We start from the raw sequence: 26,470 nt of genomic DNA, 5'->3' as shown, positions 1-26,470 counted from the left end.
GAGAAAATGTGCATGAAATAGCTCAAAGAAATGCAACCAAGCAATTGTTGCAGCGATTGCATGCTTTGTGCAAGATACATGGAATATTCGGGAGAAATCCTGTTCAGTGTTCACCATAAAAGGCCAGACATTCAGTCACAAATCATTGCCACTCTGTGCAGCCTTCAGAAATGAGAAAAACACCATTAGTGAACTGTTTGATGCAATTTGTTTCATATCACGCCTCAGTGAAAATGACATGGCGAGTCATAGGGATGCTTGAATCTGGGACCTCGCAGCATGACATCACGTCAACGTCTACAGAAACACCATATGGCACTTATGGCAATGATATCAACAAAACAACCAGGTCAGGGACCATCCCCATAGTGGCCGACCACCGGTGACAACCCCTCGCCAAGGCACATGGATCCGAACCATGCTGATCCTTCCTCGGATCTGGAATGGCATTCCCAGGACCTTTCTCCAGTGTTTAGTGGTATCAATGAGACGACGGGGCCAGGCCTGTATCAATACTCCAGGTGGACACACTCACTACTGATTGTGTGAACTTCGCTCCGGACCCCTCTAGTGATGTGGCTCATTTCCATATGGTAGGTGCACCCTTTTCATGGACTATTGCTGGTTTCCATACCTTTGGACTTCCTCTTTCCATGTTACAATGTTTCATACACGGCAGTAAAAACTTATCATCGATTATCTTTGTTTTTTGTGTGTCACAATAACTTTTGCCTTGGAGTATATTTCACAGACACCGACATGAAATATCATGATTTATGAATAAAGGCCTAATTTCTTAAATGCCTTCAATAAGGAGGGGCACTTATTCAAAGACGTGGGCCTAGTACTGGTCAAATACAGTACTCGGTGGGAAACAAAAGTACGGTTTTGTGAATGGCATTCCCAGGACCTTTCTCCAGTGTTTAGTGGTATCGACACGCTATCAACACAGTACCGAAAACTATCGTTTCCGTGAAATCCAGGGGCCCCGACACACGCACGCGCACACACTCTACATAGGGGATGGATGGATAGATGCAGAGAGAGAGAGAGATGAGAGGGGTTTGGAGTCGGTTATAGTTTCTTACTTGGGTATAAACAAAAAACATCCACAAACTTGCAAAAATGTGTATGTGAATGCCTTCATGGTTTTAACAAGTTTGTGGATTATTATTTTAGTTGATACCCCGATAAATGTAAAATAACACACAATCCTTGTGTGGGTAAACTTATTGGAATGGTCTTTGGGCAAATTATTTCAAATATTGTTTGTGCAGATTGGTGATACATATATTCATATTCGAACCAAGAAAATGCAAGTAAAGTGTAATTTTAATCAATTAAATTCAAAAATATTTTTAAAACCTTTTAAAATAGCTAAAAACTTGGGATAGTCCCCTTTAAGTAGTGCAATAATAATTATTTTGCACATTATTCAAACAAACCAACACGTCATGTCAATAATATATCGGTCTAAATGGTCTTTAACAAATTGTAACCGTGAAATACCTGCGTAGTATAACTTTAAACATTTGAAATAATGGCACTATAATACTCTGTAATTAAAATACTTATTTTCGTGCCTATATCCAATTAAGGTTCAAGCACACTGTTCTGGGCACAAACTTCAGTTATCTGGGCTGTCTGTCCAGGATAGTGAGTTAGTGGTTAGTTTTCAATGGTTAGTGAGAGAGAAGTTGGTGTAGTGGCCTTACACCTACCCGCTGAGTCATTAAAACTCACTCTGGGTAGGGAGCCTGTACTTGGCTGTTAACCGGCCTTGTGTCTCATGGCTTGACCATGACATCACCGAGGCTGGTACTCAAATATAACATGGCAGGATTTACATTGTACCAGAGTCATGGTGATAAACGGTGTCCCCAAAATAGGTATGCCCAAAATAATCAAGCCCAAATTAAGTACAAAACATTAACCACTGAAATGTTAATCTCTAATAAGATTTAAATAACTTGAATTGCATTTTTAAATATATCTACAACTCTTCTGCAGCTGTTAATAATATTACTGTGTTAAAAAGATCTTGCTGTGTTATGAACTGACAAAACACCGGACAGTGGTGCCTAAATTAATGAGATTTAAATCCCTGCAGGAGGTCATGTTTTTAATTTCACCCAAAATTCAAAATACTGCTTTAATTTGTTCTCAAACATCATCCTAAAAATTCTTCTATTTTCTCAGGTTATTTTCATGACATTCAACATGCGTACATAGAAAAAAAACAGGTAAATATTTCATCAAATAATTCTATGAATTAAAAATAATAAAACTGACAAGTGTAAAACATTCAGATAACACAATACATATAGGTTTTTTTACTTCAAATTTGAGAATTTCCCACTGCTCTCAAACTCAATTAATGAAAACTGTTGACACACTCGGAGAAACACCTCCGTTTGTTTACAACTGTCTGTAGACTGATGTAGGACATCAGGTTCTCATGTTTCAAGATGGTACTCCACAATCACAGCCTACTTATTAGTGCCTGAAAAGAAAAAAAACATTATTAAAATTTGGAAACATAACTATCAGTATGGTATGTGCAGAGAGCTACTAAAGATGGGGGATGGAGGTGGGTGAAAAGGTGCATGGGATATGGTACTCTTACATGTACTAAACAATGTCATGTGAATAGAAATAACAGGTAAAAATATAGCCGGCTACTACTATCTGCGATAAATGTCATGTGAGTAATTAAGCCTAACAATAATGCAATGTTATTGGTTTATTTTAAATATTAGCATTAATCACTAACTACCAGCTAACCTCATTTTGGTGAACAGTATTTCCCCAAATTCAACCTCTATTATTCTTTATATTTTTTATTCAAATCATTAGACACCAAATTTCCAACAACACGGACAATTTACTAAAATGAAAAATAAGGCACACAATCTTCAAACTGAACTTGGGAGATTCTGTAAACCTTGAATTTTTTTTTTTTAAATTGAACAGTGGACTTGTTTTGTTTGTAATTCCCAAGCTATGAAAGACGAAAAACATTTTATTTTAGACTGTCCTATTTATTATGTTGAAAGGTAACAACTATTTGATAAGCTAAACTCCTTTACCCGACTTTTCTAGCAATTTACAATTTATATTTATTGTCATACAATAATGGTGACATTAAAATTCTTAACCATGTACAATGTATTAACATTTATTGACGGCTGTATTTCTAAATGTAAAGTTCTTGTTCTGGCTATCAATGGGACAATAATTTAATTTAATTATTTCCAAGTACTTTGACCATTTCGTTTTTATAATATACTTTATAGTCATTTTATTCCTATAAATAGAATACAAATTTGGTGTCTGTCTGGCCCGGCCTGGCCTGTACATTAATATTGTTATTATTATCAATTGTTGTTATTGATATTATATAATTCTTATCTCAGTTAGCTGACACCAGATTGTTTGGTATTGGGCAATAAACTGAATTGAATGGACTTACCAGATAGTATTAATCAATAAGCATATTTTAGCGATTATCAACATGCAAAAACATGACTGTAAAAAGATGACTATTTGGTTGAGAAGCATTTATTTACTGCAATTCTATACCCAGTGAACATTTATTAAACAGGCATCGAAAGATGACTCTTACACTTAGAGGATCATAAAATTCAGGGACATTCCCATGACTTTTCAGACCACAATTAATTTCGCTATATGTTTTATATAGCCTTAGTGGCTATAACATTTTTTTAATATCAGCAGGCCCGTGGACGTTTTGTATGTACCTTTGCCTGCCTGGGGGACACATACATGTACCCTTAAAAAGATAACCCCTGTTGTCCAGCTCTTTCTCCCAGCATATTGGCTTAAACAAACACAACCTCTAAACCAGGCCGGAGTACACCCATTTTACATAAAAAGCACTACTTTTGCATGGGCCGGAATTACCACAAACAAGTCTTCAATGTCAACAAGTTACACATGTTTACAAACTACATGCTCTCCCCTGTCGCTTCAGTCAAATAGTTGCCACTTCATAGCTGTCTGCCATGAAATAATCAGTCAAACAGCAGACTACTTGCACAGACAAATTTCCAGATTTTGGACAACTGTAACCTGAGGCCTAAAAAATTAAGTGAATATTTCCAGTGCTTATGACTTGAAAATAAACTACTCTCCTGAAATTTTGTAGGTGAGTGAACAAATGCTCTCTGTCAAATTCACAATAATTTTGAATACTAAACTAGCGATATCAATGTGTGATAGGGTGTGCAATTTTTTTGCCCATGCAATAATAATTTGTGCGAACACATACATTATACAAGCAAAACCAATTGTTGCGTCAAACCATAATAAAAACTGCATTTACAACTGAATGTGGTCATGCTTATATTTGAAATGTTTCATTTCCTGGTGTGTTATTTATTTAACCAATTATTAAATTCATAGACAAGTAAAAGAAGTTAAAATCATACAATTTGGAAAACTACTGCCCATCGAAAATAAAACTTTTGTTACATTTAATATTTATTATTATTATTATTATTATTATTATTAGTTGTTGTTGTTTTTAGTGAAATTCAGGCACAACATAGATAAAGGTAATTTTCACAGGACATTTCAGGCCTGAAATTATAACTGGTGAAATTTAAGCATTTTCCAGAATGTATAAGAACCCTGCTATTGAATGTTGTCTGTAATGCTGCATTAATTAGTCATGAATATCATATTTCCCAATTCACAAGCTGTTATGATTGTTTGTTTGGCGAAATATCCTGTGAACATAAACTTGTGAACTGGGGTGGGATTTACTGTCTCAATCTTTAAACTCGTGAAAAAATGGCACAAATCATTTGTGTAATTATTATTTGGGTTTAATTATTAATTGAGGTGTGTGAGATTGCAGTGACAGTGCAGATTGTCTATATACTGCCTGAATGCTCACTACTTTGTGAAGTCGTGTTCACAATTTGCAACTTTTGAATTCACAATATTCATGATCACCAAATGAATGCAGCATTAATAACATCCTTCTTAATTACGGAAAAGCAGATAAATTGATCTTTACAATTTACAATCAGTTTGTCATGAATATGTGTAAGATGAATGAATGAATCAATCAATCGATCAATGAATGAATCAATCAACAACACCCCTGTATGACACATTTATCGGTTACTGCGTGCAGTCAACCAAATGTAAATGGATGATAGACACAAATTTAAAAAAATCTAAAACAATTAGTAAAACACAGTGTAAATTGTTTTTATTTCAAAAGGGGTTATGTAAATACAGCACCTTTTGACTGGAACAATTTTTATATAAGCAAAATAGAAAGTATAAACAATTTTCACCACATCCGTTTAAATAATATGATACAGGAGTTGTTTTAGTCCATGCAAGCCTATTTTGACCCAAATGAAGATAGCACCTACTAGATTTAATAGGTTGATGCTTAACAATGATGCAAAGATAACAGTTTTAATAAACATACACAATTGTTATCTTTTAAAATTTCACTTAACTTTTTAAATGTCACAGCTTGTTTTTGTAAAATCAATGATTTTGGACATTTTATTTTTGGTTATCATGCAGGCCTCAGTATAATGTGACATACATCCTTTGTTGATAAAACAAGCATTCTGAGAGTACTGCTAAAACAATACATGTCCCCTACCAAACCCAACATCTTTTTTTATTTCCTAAATTTAAGGGACATACCTTTGCAAAAAGTGGGTAAATCACCATGCAAGATACACTTGATATAGTACATGATAAAGAAATTACAAAATTTCATCTCAATATCTTCAGGCATTGCAAAACAAAAGTCTGGAAAACTAATTTTCACATCTTCTAAGTTCAAGGGCCATAACTCTGTTAAAAATGGGTAATTTGCAATAAAAGTCAAAACTTGATCTGCAGCAGTACATTATAAAGCTATACAAAAAATGTCAGCTCAATATTTCAGGGTGTATACTACCAAATCAAATCCCATAGACAACAATAGTAACATATGTGGCTAAAACTCCTACCTGCAACGTATCAATCGACATAGACGCCACGGATATAAATACTACCACCCCTCACCCTTAAAGTGAATTACAAAAAAGTGGGTGTCAAGCTGCTCATTTCTGAGATAACGGGTAGCGTCTATGACTACCCTAGTTCCGCACAAAATTTGAGTACTTTTTTTTACATGTTCCAAGCACAAGCCTACTTGACACAGTGGTACTAGATGAAATAAAATTGCATACTTTTTTAGCCCAGATGAAACTAATTTTTTTTACAACCAACACACTCACATTTATAACAAATCACAGGACTTGTGGTGTTCACTTCTCTATTAAAAGTTCGGTGCACCTCGAACTTTGACCCAGCCGGAAGTTATTTGGTTTAGTACTACCTTCAAGACTTTATGGACCATAACTGTTAAAAATGGGTACGGTAAATTGCAATGAAAGTTAAAACTCTATCTGCACAATATAAAGCTATACACAAAATTTCAGCTTTATATTTCAAGACCATATGAAAAGAAAAGTCCACAAAACAAATTTTCACATCTAAGTTCAAGGAAAAATATGTGAGACGGATGGACAGACAGACAGATGGACTGACATAAAAGGATGGAGATGAAACCTATAGTCCCCTCCAGTTGGACTAATAAAGATATTGACAATTTTCTCACAATACCTGTACAGGTATTTTTAGTTACAAGGCCAGGTTACCTTCCACTTCAAGGGTCCGACATCTGTGGCAAGCTGTGCGTTAACAATTGTGAACACTGCGATATGCTGTGTCTCTTCCGACGGGTGGTGGTCGTCACTGGGCCACACTAATGTTAGAACTGGCTGCTTATGATCCTTGCAGAATTCAAAACTCTTAAGATTCAATTTCTGAAGAAATGTAGTAAAAAAGCATTTAATTAGCCACCATTCATAGAAAGTAAATTTAAGGCCTTAACAACTGCTTAGCACATTATTGAATTAAAAATTAAACAGAACATACAGCCAGTCACTACTGAATGTGGACTTTGACAAGATGAAACAAACATCGGTTTGTTTAACAACAATCTGTCAGATGCATATACCAATGTCAATGAAATGGTTTGATTTGATTTTAGCCAATATAGTTTGAGCTATGTAGTTATGCATATGAGCTAAGTTTGATGCAACATACATGGGAACAATGCAGACTGCCATTACCAAAAAATGGCTAATTAAGCCTTTTGTCCAAAAAAAAAAAATCTGATTTAGATTTTCCACAGCCAATTAAATATATACCAATAATAATTAAATGACTTACTATACAGGCTTAATAAACTGATCTTGCTTCAATCCCATGAAATGAACATTTTAAAACTAAACCCACACACTTAAGATGTCCAAAGTACATGTACATGCATGATCACCACATTATCTGACTGGCTTTAAGTACCAATATAATGACAATATTAACAAAAACTGAAAATTATTCTGGATTAGATATTGAATATAGGTATTGTGAAACTCAACACAAGTATGCAGTTTGTTATCTTTGCCAGTTCTCATGTATACAAAATAATGCATCATTTTACACAGTTAATATATATAACGACATTTTGTTCACCAGAGTTACAGAATGAACACAGTATACAGAATAATGCATCATTTTATCAAGAATATGATTGAAAACGTATAAATGCAATACCATTTTGCTGCACAGACAATACAGAATTAAAATGGTTCAGTACAAAATTATCCACAGAATATTACCAGATAACCATTTTTTACATATCATAGGATATACTGAGTCTCCACTTTGTTCTTTCTGTGAAGATGAAATATCAACATTAATTCATTTATTTTTTTGACTAGTAAAATTAATCCCATTTGAAAGGGATAAAAGAATGAATCCTTAAAAAACTAGGTACCCGTATATTAATAAATTTTACAAAAGAAAATGTAATTTTGGGTTTTAGAACAAGTAATAATGATCCAATTAATTTAATTATACATGTACTATTTACTAAGCAGATTATATTTAATTATACATGTACTATTTACTAAGCAGATTATATTTAATTATACATGTACTATTTACTAAGCAGATTATATTTAATTATACATGTACTATTTACTAAGCAGATTATATTTAAGAGTAACTTGAAAGGTTATACATGTATTCCAAATATAGAATGGATTAAAAAAGAATTAGATATTGTAACGAATACATAATTATTCCACCTAAGCCTTTATAACGAAACTAATATTGTTTTATTAATAAGATTTGATTTAGTTTGGGTACATAAACAAATGCCCATTAACACTGGATAGAAGTACACTGTGTTTACATTGAGTCTGAAAGGGCGCCAGTATGACGTCTTTAGTATGACGTCATGTTGGTGACATGATCAGCAGACACTCTTTGAATATCTTTAACGCGCAGTTGCTTGAATGTCCGCTGACTAGGAAAGACGTGTTGTAATTTTTTAGTTGGAAAAGAAGTATTTCAGAATAAAACTATGAGTAGGTCGAGATTGCAGGAGAAAGTTAGTATAAAAATATATTGAAAGATATAATCATGTTTTTCCTTCTCTTGGCTTAAGTATTAAAATAATACTTAATAATAGGTAGAAATTGTATAATTTTTAGTAAATACGCTAATAGATTGTAATTTCTTAATCGTCAACAATTATTTTTATGTCAAACAAGGTTTTTCTTTTAGATGAATAGAATAGGTTATATGGTAATAGTAATATGGGATTATTTATTATATTACTAATATAGTTTTATTCTGAAATCTAGCGATCTGACTGGAAAATGTTTATAGTTCATGCCAGGGTTGTTGGTCTACCACCAGATCTAGCATATAGTTATTGAAGCAGAAGTTAGATTTGTCACCATCAGATCTGGCCAATAGTGGTTTAGTTCATCACCAGATCTGGCCAATAGTTGTGTAGTTCTACCAGGACTGACGAATACATGTAGTTGTGTAGTTCACCACCAGAACTGATGAATGGTTATATAGTTTACCACCAGACCTGGCATATAGTTATTATAGCAGAAGTTGGATTTGTAACCCCCAGATCTGGCCAATAGTGGTTTAGTTCACCACCAGATCTGGCGTATAGTTATTGGAGCAGAAGTTAGATTTGTCATACCAGATCTGGCGAACACTGTTGTTTAGTTCACCACCAGAACTGGCGAATAATTGAGTAGTTTACCACCAGATCTGGTGAATAGTACTAAGAGCTTTAGTTCAATAAAGTCAAAACAAGGACACACTTGGGAACTTAGCATTTACTGTAAATAAAGTTTACTATTTAATTATAAAATGTATTTTGTGTTCATTTCCATTTAAGTGTTTATTAATGAAAGTTTCAAGTTGATGACTCGAGCAAACGAACCCTGATAAATTTTGTCTGCGTAATCACACTCGCAGGGTTTGTTCACGACAATATATACTATATTACAAAAAGTGTAGCCTTTTCCAAGTGTGAATATGATAAATTTGTAAAATTTTGGTCAATGAGTCACAATTTGTTTAAGGAATAAATTTAGTTTTTCTTCCCATATTCACTTTCAAATAACAATGCTCTTGTAGTAAGAATTTATCTTAATGTTTACACTGACATTCTGTTTACCAGAGTTACCTACCTCACAATAGACTCTCTTCTGAACTCCAAACTTAAGGATAAATATATCAAAGGACTTGTCCAGAACTCCCATTACCATTGCTTTCTCTTCAAATGGACCAGCCTCCTGTGGCAAAATGTATCATGTACAAATATCATTTCCTTGTATATTAGAGAAAACATAACCAAACATTGTTATCTAGATGTTAAAAGGAAGGAAGGAAATGTTTTATTTAATCATGCACTCAACACATTTTTATTTACTAGTTATATGGCATCAGACATATGGTTAAGGACAACACAGATATAAAGAGGAAACCCTCTGTCGCTACTTCAGCAAAGGATCTTTTATATGCACCATCCCACAGACAGAATAGTACATACCACGGCATTTGTTAGACCAGTTGTGGAGCACTGGCTGGAACGAGAAATAGCCCAATGAGGCCACCGACAGGGATCGATCCTAAACGTACCGCGCATCAAGCAAGCGCTTTACCAAAGGTCTACATCCCGAACAGATGTTAAAAGGATTGTACCAAACAGCTTGAGATAATAATAGGTCAAGATAAACATAGCTTTTAATGAAAATTATACCATGAGAACATTTCTAATAAGTTAACATAGGTTGAGATAAATATGTAATATACAGTAATTATTATGGTCACATTTCAGTTACAACAAACTGTTAATAGCGATAATATTTCAACATTTAATTCTGATGTTTGTTAGATACATGCAACAACAATTATTGTATATTAGATGTAATTACAATTCCTTGAGACTAGTAGAATTCAAAACTTAGTAAACCAGTGAGTTGTCACTAACAACATTACAACCTGCTATCTCTACACTTTGAGTGTGGTTCTGAAATCTAGTAAATTTAAACAAATGTTTATCACAAACAAGACACATCTTAATGCATTCTTATTCTTAAAAATTTACCTTTACAAAGATATTTTTTTTTATCAGAACTTTACCTTTACAAAGATGGGTTTTTTTTATCAGAACTTTACCTTTACAAGACATTTTTTTCTCCTCAGAACTTTACCTTTACAAAGATACTTTTCTTCTCAGACCTTTACCGTTACAAAGATATTTCTCTTCACAAACCTTTCTCTTTACAAGACATTTTTTCTCAGAACTTTACCTTTACCAGACAATTAGTTTTTTCAGAACTTTACCTTTACGAAGACAGCAAAGAAGAGTTCTGAACTGAGATCAGACACCCGTTTGGCTGCAACCTTTCTCTCATTGCAGTTCTCTGCCTCAATCTGGATCTCTTTCTTTGAAGCTTTTGGAATATCACAGTAGTCTGAAATAACATTTTCATAAGATTGCCGGGCTCAACTTAATAGTTTGTTACTATAGTAGCTTTCTAAAACTTGTTTTGATACAGGACCTTGACATACACAGACCTGTCAACCTTCCCAGATTCTGCAGGAGACTACCAATATTTGATCAAGTTGGGATAACTTTTCTCCCAGGAAATCCTTATTTAACCCTCTCCCCCCCCCCCCCCCCCCCCCCCAAAAAGAAGAATTAAACAACATTCAGTGCCATATAAGAGAATGGGCATGTATAACGGCCACGTTTTCACTGCAGCAGCTACATGTAGCTCTGTATGTTCGAACATTTCTGGTTATAATCTGCAGGCTCAGAACTACCAACAATATTCACCTTCTGCACAGTCATATCAGAACTCTACAAATGTGTATGCCCCAAGTTCGGTAGGCCTACCATTGTCACTGCAAGGTCCCCCCAAACCCTATGCTTTCTCAGTGAATGATAGACATAACCTCGCAACTACAACAACTTGTTTCAAAGATGAATAATATGCAAGATACCATTGATTCTTCTGTGAAGGAGTGGAGTAACAAAGTGAAGAATATTACTGGTGATATTGGAAGCCTTAAAGCTAGAGTTGGGGATACCGAATGAAGCCAGCAATTTATCAGTGCAGCTTTCAAGGGTTGATGGACTAAAGATTTAAACAATATGTGTGAGACTTTGGACAAAGCCATGTGTGAAAATAAAAAACTCTCTGATGAAATTTTTGATCTGCAATTGCTTTTCTATGGCATAGCTGAAACGAGTTCAACTGAGAATTGTACTGAACTGATCCAAAAGTTTTTATGGGAACAGATGAAAGTTGAAAAATCAATCGATATTGACCGAGCACACAGAATCGGGCAAGTGCAAACAGGTAATATGACTTCTCAACCGAACCAGCAGAAAACAAGGCAAAGACCTAGTGTAGTTAAATTCTCGCGCGTTCAGGATTGTGAGCTCATATGGAGGAATACATGTTAGTTAAAGGGCACTGACTTTTATGTGAATAAGCACTTCCCCAAAGAGATCAATGACCAAAGACGACAACTGATCCCATATTTGAAATGTGCTACAGCCCAAGGAAAACGAGCAAACTTGGTATGTGACTGCCTGTATATAGATGGTAAACTTTTTTTAACTTCTGACACTGCCATAGACATTGCTGCTGAGTGACCCACACCATACAAGATCTCCAACTAACACTGATAGACAATAGGCATTATTGGAGAATGTGAATGATTCTAATATTGATGTGGTAAAATGTGTAGCATGGAATGTACATGATGGTTTTAGAGAAAAGATCGGGGAGCAGTATTTTAAGAATTTTTTATTAACACATGATCTAGTGTTACTTACAGAATGTTGGTTAGAAAATTACTATGAACTGTCAGTTGATGGTAATGCATTTTTATTATTCTCTGTAAAACGTAGGAAGTGTTTTCAGGGAGGGGGTATTATTATAATGTATGAAAGAAAGTATAAGCCATTTATATCTGTAGCGGAAAACTGTTCAGATAGTATTATCTGGTTAAAGATAGATAAGCGTCTAAGTAAACGTAATAATGACACATTTATTGCATGTGCTTACACACCTCCCCAGAATTCTTATTATTATAAATTGTACGATGTTGATTTGTTTCATGAGTTAAATAATCATACTGAATTGAATTCTGATCTGGGAGATGTGTTCTTAATCGGAGATTTTAACAGTAGAACTGCCAAAAATTATTATTATATTAAATTTTATATTTAGCCATACTTCTGTCACGTTTGATTATACATGTATATTGTTTGTACCAATAAGAAAATGCTTACAGAAATAAATAATTGAAATTGAATATATAAAACTAAACACTGATTAATCCAATTTAGGCCTAATAACACCTCTGACTTATAAAACGTCTCCACACTAGATTACATAATGCAACTATGACTGAACTGCTGACAGTGACTGTCTGGATCAATACCCATGTGTCAAAACGGCAATCACATGTCAAAATCAACCAAAAGACCAATTAACCTATATAAACAATAATTGTATCAGTTAGTTTTCTATGTTTGTGCAGTAAAATGTTGGTAACAAGAATACACTTTAAGGCTTTATTTTTGTGCAATTAATAAATGCCCTCTTGGTGAGGTGTGTTATTTTAACTCAATCAAACTGTTTACCAAGAGCCCTCTCGGTGAAATGTTATATTAACTCAATCAAACTGTTTACCAAGAGCCCTCACTCAAACTGTTTAGCAAGAACCTCACTCAATCAAACTGTTTACCAAGAGCCCTCACTCAATCAAACTGTTTACCAAGAGCCTCACTCAAACTGTTTACCAAAAGCCCTCACTCAATCAAACTGTTTACCAAGAGCCCTCACTCAATCAAACTGTTTACCTAGAGCCTCACTCAATAGAACTGTTTGCCAAGAGCCCTCTCGGTGAGATGTTATATTAACTCAATCAAACTGTTTACCGAGAGCCTCACTCAAACTGTTTACCAATAGCCCTCACTCAAACTGTTTACCAAGAGCACTCTTGTTGAGATGTTATATTAACTCAATCAAACTGTTTACCAAGACCCCTCTCGGTGAGATGTTATATTAACTCAATCAAACTGTTTACCAAGAGCCCTCTCGGTGAGATGTTATATTAACTCAATCAAACTGTTTACCAAGCGATGCGGCCAGCAGTCTGTGCACCATGATGTCAGGATAACGTCTGATGGGAGAGGTGAAGTGCGTGTACAGCGGAACATTGAGAGCGTAGTGACGATACACCTCCTCATCATCGATCAGCCCCGTACAGAAATACCGAGCATTCTGTAAATACAACACAGCTCAGACTACAGACTAACAAAATGGCAAAACACTCACTTAATAAGTTCACTACTTGCATTTAAGCAGTTGTTCGCCAAACTGCCAAATGCAAATTAAAATTGAATTTGACAATTATTATATATACTACTCAAAAGAATTTAAGGGTCAAAAATTTATAACCAAATAAGTTTCAGAGTGTATTAGATTGATGATGTAAGCTACACCAAATTTTTTATTTTTCGTTCCATATTTACAAAAACCCACAAATAAACATCACTGTATACAAGAAAGTCACATGACATGCTGTCAAAGTTGAAAGTTGTCAAACATGGATTTTACACATTAGAACATTCGTTTAATAGTGTGTGAATCCACCCCTGGCGCGAATACACTCGACACATCGTTGCCTCATGCTGTTGATCAGACGTCTGAAGAACTCTTGGGGAATGGCCTGCCACTCTGCCATAAGAAGTTGACCCAGATCATGAAGGTTGGCCGGAGGGGCATGGTTATCCCGAACTCTCCTGCCTAATTCGTCCCAGGCGTGCTCTATTGGGGCCAAGTCAGGCGAATATGCTGGCCAATCCATCCTGGCGATACCTTGTTGTCTGAGAAAGTCCGTTACCACCCTGGCGCGGTGGGGTCTGGCATTGTCATCCTGCAGAACTGCCCCGCCGCCAATCTGCTGAAGGCCTGGGAGAACCAATGGCCGGATAATCTCATTCAGATAGCGGATTCCATTCAGATTGCCATCCACCACATAGAGGGGAGTCCTGTGGTGGATAGAGATGCCGCCCCACACCATGACGCTGCCACCACCGAACCGGTGACGTTGTCTAACGTTAACGTCAGCGAAGCGCTCCCCAGGACGTCTGTAGACACGAACCTGACCGTCGTTGAACTGGAGACTAAACCTGGACTCATCAGTGAACATCACTTGACCCCACTGAACACGTTGCCACCGCAGATGAAGCATGCACCAGTGACGTCTGGCCGTTCTGTGACGTGGTAGGAGTGGTGGTCGAACAGCCTGGCGACGGCAGCGTAGATTATTGGCTCTCAGACGATTGCGTATGGTTTGATCAGACACTCGAGTTCCAGTCGCAGTCCGCAGATTGTCACGTAATCGGCGTGCAGTGGTTGTGCGTTGACGTAGAGCCATATTGGTGATGTAGCGGTCCTCTCTATTTGTAGTGCTTCGGGGTCTTCCCGAACGTGGACGATTTTGAACAGAATTCGTTGCTTGGTACCGTTGCCACAGTCGGCCAACGACACTCTGACTGACACCAAGTCTCAGAGCAACATTTGTTTGTGTATTGCCATCCTGAAGCCAAGCAATAGCCCTTCCTCGATCTTCGATAGTCCGTTGAAGTCGTATCATTGTCGAATTTGGAGTGTGCACTGCACACGAACGCAAGCTCCAATTATACGGAAATTCAGCATTGGGAACATGGAATACACGTGCAAAGCATACAAATGAAGCGCTTTGTGAAAAAGCAAGTTATGGGCACTTAGCAGACCTTTCGCTTTCACCCTAATTTACGTGCAAATGTAAGCATGTTTTCGCCATTAGAACTAGTCGACAGTGTCAATGACAGTGGATTTTAATTCATTTATGGGTTGCTTAGACCCACTTTCGTCAAAATGGAACAATACCATGCATGACATTATGGTCTAGCTAATATAATTGACATTCAGAAAATAATGTCGAAAATATCGTCTGACCCTTAAATTCTTTTGAGTAGTATATATTATTAATAAAGCAAATATTACTTACAAGTTACATTGGCAAACATTACATTATTAATTTACAAATATCATATTATTAAATAGGTAAATGTTACATTAATTTATTAAATAAGCAAATATTTGGTTTACTTAATTTAGTTTACTAAATTGCAAATATCAGTATAACCTCGATTTACTGCTAACTAATGTATCAATGCGATTTTGGCATTATATTGAGTTGGCGGTATAGCGAGGGTGCCTTGGGTTTACTACCAAACATATTTTGTTTGAAGTTGCTAAATGTCAACAAAATGACATGTTTTAAATAAAACTAAAAGGCAGTAACTAAAATTAAATAAAATAAAAATAACAACCAGGTAAGAAATTATTAAACATAAATTTAATTATATTTAATTAAATTAATTATGTATTTATACACATGGTAAGTCAGAATGTTGATTCCCTTCTACAAAACAAAATTTTTACGTTTTAGTGGCATCCTGGTTCAGTGTCGAACTCTTCTTCCTAGTCATCGTACGTTTTTTCATAAGTTATTTTGACACTTTCAATAATCTGCTCATCACTGAGACTGGCAAATGTTTCAACCTCTTTATCAACATTGACAAACTCATCAAAGTCCATTCGCAGTTCATTGTTGATTAAAAGAAACCTGTGTGTTATGTCACCAACGACATCCCAAAATGCTGTCGTTTCATTGGTTGGTGCTTCAAGCAACTCTAAGACTGTCAGGGAACAAGGCACAGATCACTTCCGGGTGAGAGTTCATTGATCACAGTCCACTATTGTGACACAAGTTATGGCTCACATATTCACTTCTATGAAATGGTGAAGAATTAAAACAATATGTATGTTTAATAGTAAGCCTTCTGGTTGTATTTTGCCCATGCTATTTTATAATATTAAGCATTGACTTTTTGGGACATGGGTGTATAGCGTAAGAGACAGCCGGAGTGAATCGGTTAATGAACCACCTGTTCAGACCGATATTATAGCCAGATTTTGGAGTGAAAATAAATGCTTATATCACAGGGACAGATTGGAGAGGGGACAAGTTTAATCCTGGCACGGTGGGACCGCAGTCTACAGTGTCCTGAAGATTGTAACTTGTTCCCCTCGATTGAGGTTGTTCATGGGGTCTGTTGGATTGAAGTTTGTCAATCTGTCCCTGTGAACAAGCCGCTGTAACTGTTGAACACATCCTACAATACTGCCAACAACACAGCCAACTCAGAGATGCTCACTGGCCAACACCGAAAAACACAGAAGAAAAACTTTATGGAGACCAGGAATCCCTCCGTGTCACTGTGAGATTCATCCTGGCAGCAAGTGCCAACAAGAACCCATTATATTGGCAATCTTCATTTGTACTTAGTAATAAGGGATCAAAAGCACTCTTCAGATTACACCAAGCTTTCTCGGGTGTCAATCAACCCCCACATATATATAATCAACTGTTTGATACACTAATTAAACCTATTCTACTTTATAACTTGGAAGTATGGGGCATGGAAACTGCATGACAAACTAAAGAAGCACAACTAATACAAATTATTTGACATATTAGAGTCTGAACTCTTTGAAAAATTACATATAAAATTCTGTAAAATTAATTTTCAAGTCCCACGAAACAGTGTTAAAATTGCCTGCAGAAGTGAACTGGGTGCTACCCACTTATAAATAACATACATACAAATTTTTGTAAATATTTTATGCACCTAGAAAATGTAGAAGAATCACGATCTATATTGTATGATGCAGTATCCTGTAGCAAACACAACATAGTCTGGCATGCTTATTTACAAGATATGCTTGATAGTAACAACATTGACAAAAGTCTATTAACTAACGCTAAAATTCACCCAAAACCAAACTCTAGCTACGTAAGCAAAATCCTTGATGACAGATATTATTTTAAAATTAAGCTACAGAACTCTGAAAAGCTGCAACTAATTAAACATATTAAAAACAAATATGAAATGGCAAATTACAGTCAAACCTGTCCTAGCGACCACCTGTAAATAGTGGTCACCTGCCTTAAGGGGCCACTTTTTCCCCTCCCAAATGATTTATAATGTAAATGCACCTGTAATAAGCAGTCACCTGTCTAACACGGCCAGTGGCCACCTACATCGGATCCCTAAAATCGGATCGCTAAAACACCTGTATTAAGCGGCCACATTAAATGTTTACTGTTATACAAAAGGGATACTTTCACAACAGAGATACGGTGCAGCAAATAACCAATCTTCACAACTTCAGGAATACTAGTACCCATTCAGTCCCAACATCTCTACTGTGTATCAATTAAGAAAGTATGACTCTGCAATGCATCTAATTGCCTCTAGGCAGGCTACACTTGACATTTGTAGATTCACTTACTATGACAATACACCGCATGAAGTAGGAATTAAATAATTAAATAGAAAAAGAAAAAGAAAACAAACTTGTTGAGAACAGTTAATTTAATACATTCCATTTGCATTTTTTCTGAAGGAGACATGTCATAAGTTGATTTATAGTCAACTGTGAAGCACACATCTGTTGATTAGCAGTACAGATGGTAAAAAAAGAAACAAATGTTTCTATATATGTGGCAACCTGTAATCAGCGGTCACCTGTCTTAAGCGGCCAATTTTAGACAAGCACTCACTAAACTACGTCTATTTGCTCACAGACTGGAAATAGAGATTGGACATTATAGGAATATCAATAGAAATAAGCGGATCTGCCGGCTGTGCCAAAAAGAACCAGAAAATGAGATTCATTTTTTAACTCAATGTCCAATAAATATGCATTTAAGAAAAATACTATATTATAAAGTCGGTTCTGAGTTCACATTTCTGTCTGAACTGGAAAAATGTGTTTTCCTTCTTGACAGCCCAGAACAGGTAACTCCAACTGTTGGCCAATTCTGTTATGAAATGTTCAACCATAGGCAACATGAACTTACCAGACCCTCTACTACAACTAACTTGAATTAACACATATACATACACTACATGCATATACATGTTCATATCGTATAACTATTACATGTATATAATCATTGTCATCATTACTATTACTATGTATCTGATTTAACCATTTTATATTCTTATTATGTTGTCCAATGTATACCATGCCATTTTTATATGATCCAATAATGAAAAAATTATTTGATTGTCATTTGAAGTTGGGCAATTTAACATGGGTTTCAATGGCAGATGACATCTGTGTAGTGAGACCAAAGCTGTGTATTAATCCAACAGTTTTTGATTGTCGTGGCACTGACAATGTCCCAGGCTTGTTTTACCAAACGAATGCCGTCACTTAGTGATAACTAGAAATCATTACCAGACCTGGAGTAATTAATCCATGAATGAAATAACGAATCGAAGGCACCTATCTGTCACGTGATCATCAGACTGTCGTTTGTTCCTGTCCCGTGAGTGCTAACTGGGCATGAATACTGCGGCTAGCCAAATCAATTGTTGCTAATTGCCACTCAATAACACAAAGCACAGTTACTGTATACTAGCAGTGGTCGTCATCGGTGTAGTGTCTTGGAACTTATAGTGAACACTGTGGTCTGTCCCGGTACTCCTATGAGACACGCATGCGTAGAGAAGAAAAAAGAAAGATCTGCTCAAGCAGCGTTGCCTCCATGTTATATTTTCAACATGAATAAATCTTATGTTTAAATACCAAACGTGTTCCTATATGTAGACAGGACACTATATCTGGGGACGAGGATGAACTCTACGTAACTGGAATATGAATACAGTAATACTGTAAAAATATACTGCGTCCACAGGGACGCACGTGTATGCAATATGGTGCATCCCATCCTTGATCGCTGTGTCAGTTGAACCAGTTATGGATCATTGGTTGGTTGGTCCGTGAGAACCCTGTCAGTATCTATGATACGAGCTAGCAAACAAACTGTTTTTTCGTTCTAAAACTACAGCCGCACTAATTTGTGAATATCTTTTCGCTGATGTCATGGCATCGCTACTGCCTTTTGAGAAATTTATTGTGTATGGAGAAGAGACAACAGCTGCCACCAGATGGTGTAGATGGGTAACAAAATTTGAATCAAGCAAAACTCTGGTAAAGTTCTACGCATTAGAATCAAACACGTCTAGCAACCTTCTGAGTGAGGATGCAGTTGATTTATTTCTCCTTTCAAACTGGTCCAAAAACATCCCTGATGAGTTTCCCACTTTGTTTGATGGAACCAATTGTAGGTAGATACTCAGCTTGGTTACCCACTTATACATGGGCATATTGGAAGGCTGTCCTGCTATGGTTCACCCTAGAGGGCGGTACCCCGCTTAGATAATACGTGCCTGCTCACCATATTGGTTTATTATTATTATGTATTTTGTAATAAAGATCTGCGGCCATATCCATTCAAATTATTTGTTAAGTTATTATTTGTTATTATAGAAAATATCTTAAAATAATGTTTCTGGAATGGGACAGCATGTCCAAATGCACCCTAAAACAAATTTAACGCATGTTGTGTGACAATTGCAGGAAATTGGCGTGAAATGGTCAGATTTTGGCGAATGCACGTGAAACTCGGGGAAAAGATTGGGGTAGTGATGGGTATTTAAAGCTGCAATGTTCGCAATGATGCCTCATTTCCATTTCGATGTAGACGAGTTACAAGATGCCAAGACTAAGCCTGCCGAATCGTAACATTGCAATAGGCAGCCTCCAGTTAGGTGAATTGCAGTCAGCAGTCGCACGCCACATGAACATCCATCAGAGCACCATTTCACGTCTCTTGGACAGCTACCAGCAGTTTCAATCAGCTGAAGACCGGCCCAGAAGTGGAAGACATCGCATAACAACTGCAGCACAAGATCGCTACATCCGGGTTCTGCACTAGCATCATCAAACTGCCACAGCAACGAACACTGTTGGATGCATACCTGGTTTGAGAAGGGTGTCTGCCCAAACCATTCGGAACCGACTTTGAGAAGCTGGTTTACGGGCTAGGAGACCGTATGTTGGCCCTGTCCTGCGACGTCACCATCAACATTTATGTGTTCGCTGGTGCACGAATGTACAGAGATGGAACTTGGGAAACTGGCGGCGAATATGGTTCAGCGACTAGTCACATTTCCTTCTACAGTGACGTGATGGACGACAACGTGTTTACAGATGCCGCAATGAACATTTTGCCAACAACTGTGTCGCCCAAGTTGACAGATTTGGTGGAGGGAGTGTCATGATGTGGGGAGCCATCTCATACACCGGCAGAAGTGAACATGTGTTCGTACAAGGCAACCTGATAGCTGTACGCTACCGGGATGAAATTCTTCGCCATCACATGCTTCCCATTTTGGATCTTTCAGCAGGACAATGCCAGGCCGCATACGGCACGTGTAACAATGGAATTCCTGCAGAATGAGAACATTAATGTGCTGCGCTTCATCTTCTGGATTAATAACTGTCACCATTGTTGAAAATTATTGACTCCGATAGCCATGTGTTTGACTAAGTTCGCACTTGCTTTTCAAAGTAAAAATATATCATTATTGTTGATTAGTTGTTCAATCAACAATAAGCCAATTAAACTGTACTTTGCATCGTAATGGTCATTTCTTACTGTTGCCAAAAGGCATTGGACCACTGTAATTAAATTTATCCAATCTTAACAGCGCTTTCTTAGCTGTCTGAGATGGGATTCTATATTTTTCAGAGGAGAATCGGGACCTCACCCTCACCATAATTTTTTTTTTATCGGATTTAGACGATTCACGAGATAGATCCCGAGCAAGACAAAATCCATGGAATTCTCATCCCTATAAATTAATGCGAGTGACAGTGGACAGACTAAAATACAACATGAAATTACTACGAATGACGGTGGACAGACTAACATACAACATGAAATTAATGCGAATGACAGTGGACAGACTAAAATACAATATGAAATTAATGCGAGTGAAATATAATTACTTTCCTAACAACACACATCTGTGTACATTTTGGTTAAATCCGAGTTACAGGCGTCTTCAATGAGATCACCAACATGTCAGTGTATGCATCAATTAACCTGTTCCTCATATGCTGTTGTGTAAAGGCCTGAGTGTAATAAAGTTCTGTTCTGTTTAGTCCCTAGTGAGATCAAGTCACAGCATATTTTTGCAGCAGTAATTTACCTAACGTGTATAGTTACCTAAATCTGGCTAAACATTAGCATACATGTATCATTACAACTGTATCTTTCCAAGATATGCCGAGAAAGTTGCAGCGAACTCGAACAGTAAAAACAAAGAAATGGTCAACCTCAGGATTAGCGTGCTAAAACCCATTCATGTGCGATGAATCGTGTCGACTTTTACTTGACTATTGGACAATTAGTCTGTCTTGCCTATGATGAATTGTGCTCCAGTTGTTTTATAAATGTATTAGAATTTTAATCTTTGTTGTAATAGTGTGTAACACATAGCTTGCTGGACTATTGCTGGACAAAACATAGAAATAAATGCATCATATTATTAATGTGAATAACACGATCTCGCATTTTTCGCATAAAGGTAGGGTCAACTCAAACAAGAGCCGTGTGTTGGAAAGATGCATACCCGGACCACCAACACATACTGGCACTTTAACAAATGAAAAACGCGTAATTTTAGAGCTAATAAAAAAACATGATTATTCCTGCTAACTGGGGCCAGCCATTTTGTTTTGTTTTTGTGACGTCCGGTGGGATAGCTTAGGGCGAAGTGACGTCAGCTTCTGACCATCTCCTGTATGTACAGTGTAAACAAAAACAGTAATTTTCGACAAGGCGCTTCTCTTTGATCAACCTGACTTGTAAAACAGCATAAATGACGTAATAATATAAAGAAACTATTTAACTAAATATATTTCAAGTTGCATTAACGGAACAAAATGGGGTTATAGTATTATTCTGTTTAATAATCCAAAGGAAAAATGTACACTATTAGGCCTATTGATATGCTACGTTGGAGCAAAAACGACAACCCACGATACCCAAGTGATAATTTTCTTTTCTTTGGGACTACGTAATTGGTCAGTTCTGTGGTTTTAGATGGAAAAGTCTACTTAATCAATAGTTTTACAGAACTATTTACAGTAATAAACCATGTCCATTACAATTTTAGGGGCGACAGGTAATATTCCACAATACCGGTATGTATTTTTGTGTCTAGACAGCGTCAATTAATTGGCTCGTCTGGTTACCAATCAAATACACACCTGCCAATCAGGAATCACAGGTAGAAGCAACTAACAGCATAGACCAATTAACTAAGAAAACACTCCATGTATCATTTCAGTACGTAGGTTAACGCATGAGCAAAACATTGTTAATTGTTTCGACTTGTTGTGTAGCCACTTTGACAATGGTATTTTATTTTGTATTGAAAAATAATATATTATATAGTGCTGGATATACTTATTGCTGGCTTACTGGGATGTGTATTATTACAGAACATTGCAATGTATGACTATTTATCATCCTGCAAAAACCAGGTAGATTGTGTTTCTCTAGTTCTAAGGCTCATTCCTGATGTTACACGTTAAGTATTACATAACCACCAGCTCACCAGAGGGCGTACTCACTGAGATGGTACAAAATGGCTGCGCCCGTCACATTTAACCGTTTTATTAATTAACTATATGATTATACATGTTGATATTAAGCAATAATGTGCATTATATATCGTTGAATATGCATACCAGGCCAAATGCCTTAATTGTCCTCTCCTTTAATATTATGATCACATTAATTTCAGGCCTCAGTGGCATCGTGGCAGGCCATCGGTCTACAGGCTGTTAGGTACTGGGTTCGGATCCCAGTCGAGGCATGGGATTTTTAATCCAGATACCGCAAGGCTCAATGGGTAGGTGTAAACCACTTGCACCGACCAGTGATCCATAACTGGTTCAACAAAGGCTATGGTTTGTGCTATCCTGTCTGTGGGAAGCGCAAATAAAAGATCCCTTGCTGCCTGTCGTAAAAAGAGTAGCCTATGTGGCGACAGCGGGTTTCCTCTAAAACACAGTGTCAGAATGACCATATGTTTGACGTCCAATAGCCGATGATAAGATAAAAAATCAATGTGCTCCAGTGGCGTCGTTAAATAAAACAAACTTTACTTTACATTAATTTCAGGATTTACAGTATATTAGATCCATTTTCATACAAACTGAAAATCATCATATTGATCGGACTTTAAACTTTTAGATCTGCGTTCAAAATTTTATGTTGAAATTACTTCTTTTCTTTAATATTATTAAATAGTCCGATCCTCTCTTCTTTCTCTTATTTAATTTTGGACTGTCCTTCTAAAATGCTCCAAATTATATAAATATTCGGCCGAGCAGTCAATTCTTTTTTATTTTTGGCTTGTAACCTTTTTATTTTTTTTATTTATTCTATTAACGTTTTTACTAATTGCTATTTTCAAAATTCTGCCCATTTTCAACCCCTCCCCCTCTACCCCCCACCTCCATCCCGAGTCAGGACACCGATCTTATCGGAGGTCGGACTCGGGATGGGCGTGTTCGAAACCCTAGTGGTATATGGGCACGTTAAACTAGTTATCATCATCAAATCATCTTCTGTAATTTTATATCTGCATTAGTAGTTTACAACTGCTTCAGACCCATTGTAAATTTTCACTATAACATACAGATATGTTATAATAAATTTGGTTAATTTTCACTATAATTTACAATTAGCAGCTTCGTCGCATTATGGAATGGGCTGGTGATTGGAAGAAAATGTTAGTCATGATGTGTTTGTGATGACAGTAGTGCTGAGGTTATTTCATGGAATATGGCCCTGGACAGGCTTCACGCTCTTTGTTACCAACTAAATTCCATGACAATTTATGACTTTTAAAAGAATTTTCAAAGAACTTTTTGTCATCATTAATATAATTTAATAATATTACACTTTTTAATACCAAATGTCAATACAGCCCTTCAGATTACATGGTAATTCCAAGACCCCTACAAACTCTGTTAGTATACCATCACAGATTGGCAAATACCAGTGTTATCAAACAGCAGCAAGAGGTATATTATATGCACATTCCCTGCATAAATAAATGACAAGCTGTGATATACAAGTGTAGAGTACAGAGTAGGTAACAGCACAATGGAATCACCATGGCAGATTGATCTGATAACCTGTTACACCCCAGTCAGATGCTCTGTAAGATGTATATTGAATTTAAATTAACAAACCTGCATAGGTTTGGAACACATTGCTACAAGAACTTGCATCCTAGCAACCGAATACTCGTCCTCACCACAATACTTCAACAGAGATGCCTGCAAAAACAACAACCATACGTTTAACAGATATTACACATTACATATTAGGCTGGATGGGTACTGGATAGATGAACAAATACAAATAGATGAACTGTTTTACTCAACAAATGCCACTATAAACATAACAGATACCAGAAAAAGTATGTTTCTAGATAGATGGATGGACTGATAGATGAATCAGCAGACAGAATTGTGAGATATCACACTGACTTACATGTAAGGATCCACTATCTCTGCAGTCCAGTGGGACCCCCAGCTCCTGTGCTAGCTGCATCTGAAATAACACCAACACTGAGAAATGTTCAATCATGTCAACTACATGTATCTTAAAACATTTCTGTCATCACAATAGTGTAAAGGGAATTGTTGGAAATTTTATTAACAGTAGATAACTGCTTAAAATTACCGACAGTTCTTAATCAACACATCTTAAACTCTTGCTGTTAGGTGTCTAAAATACTGTTATCACACTTGGTTCAGACAGAAAGGAAACATTCTGCCAGATGAGCTACTCCCTCCAAAAAGCAGCAAGAGATTTTTAACATGCCTTTCCTCATTTACATGACAGTACAACCTTGCCCAGTGGAATGAATTAGCCAACTTTTGCATGGGGCTAGACTAATAGAATCTATCACCGTTGTGAGATATAGATAAGGCAATTCCAGCCCGAGGGACAATTTTTTTTTTTGTGAGGGCCGATGTTTACCGAGGCTCTGACAAAAACATTTTGTTACAAGGGTTGGAATTGCCTTATCTACACCTCACAATGGTGATTGATTCTTTTTCTTGCCCATTTAATTACAGTAACAAAACATTAATTTTGTAAGCTATGGTTTGTTTATTGTAGAACAATTCAAAAACATTTCACCTTCAAACTCATTTAATCATACATGGAAAATATAGTCCACATTATGCAATGACATAAAAATATAACAACTTAACAATAAACATAAAGTTCAAAATATTAATTTGTTTAAATATTTTTAAAACAATGATACATCTTGAAAAAGCAATTCGGTGGACTATTGCGTCAATTGATGTAAAACATGAGTTGTGACGTCAGATGTATGTAGAAATCATCTAGCCCCGGGGTACTAGACAGATTTATCTAGCACCGTGCAAAAGCTGGCTAATTCAATCTAGTGGGCAAGAATAATAGACTCCATCATATGTGGTCATGTGGGATAGAAAAAGACGAGGCTTGCCAAGTCATAGCATCGAAATTTGCACCACAGAGGGTGTACTTTTTCTATCTCACATGAACGCATATGATGGAGTCTTTTTCTCTCATCCATTTGATAAATAAACCATTATTTTACATGAACAAACAAAGATGGCTGAAAAAGTAACTTCTTTATTTGACTGTTTTATCACAAATAAACTACACTATCATATTTACCGCGTCTGTGTTTCCTGTGTTAAAATGTAATTTAACACTACAAATTAACAAGAATAGCTTTTATTATGAAGGTTTTAATAGCAAAATGTTAATCTAAAACTAACCATCTCGAATTGATATGACGTCATATATTGCAAGATAGATTTATTCCGCATGGTCTGACGTCATGGAATGGGTCTGTCTTGCATCGCTAGGGATGGGAGACAAATCTCTCTCACCTGATGATTTCTATATATGCCTTATGTCATAAGTCATGTTTTCAGAATTCTGTGGAATTACTTATTCCTAA

General features: G+C 36.4%; 1 protein-coding gene across 1 annotated transcript in view; it reads right to left on the bottom strand.

Annotated features, from left to right (window-relative positions):
• Positions 1-1,320: 1,320 nt before the first annotated feature.
• The window catches only part of LOC121390200 (DIS3-like exonuclease 2), a 105,897-nt gene continuing 80,747 nt past the window's right edge, over positions 1,321-26,470 (bottom strand). Inside the window, exons 18-24 of the mRNA XM_041521964.1 lie at positions 24,997-25,056; positions 24,693-24,779; positions 13,583-13,730; positions 10,771-10,901; positions 9,612-9,716; positions 6,702-6,869; positions 1,321-2,503 (exon numbers count right to left, since the gene is read on the bottom strand). Coding sequence (XP_041377898.1) covers positions 2,483-2,503; positions 6,702-6,869; positions 9,612-9,716; positions 10,771-10,901; positions 13,583-13,730; positions 24,693-24,779; positions 24,997-25,056 — 720 coding nt within the window. The 3' untranslated portion in view covers positions 1,321-2,482. The remainder of the gene's footprint in view (positions 2,504-6,701; positions 6,870-9,611; positions 9,717-10,770; positions 10,902-13,582; positions 13,731-24,692; positions 24,780-24,996; positions 25,057-26,470) is intronic.

Source organism: Gigantopelta aegis, chromosome 15 (assembly GCF_016097555.1).
Source record: "Gigantopelta aegis isolate Gae_Host chromosome 15, Gae_host_genome, whole genome shotgun sequence".
Classification (NCBI taxonomy): Eukaryota; Metazoa; Mollusca; class Gastropoda; order Neomphalida; family Peltospiridae; genus Gigantopelta; species Gigantopelta aegis.
Note: the sequence above shows the minus strand (reverse complement) of the source record. Positions and strands in the feature narration are given on the sequence as shown.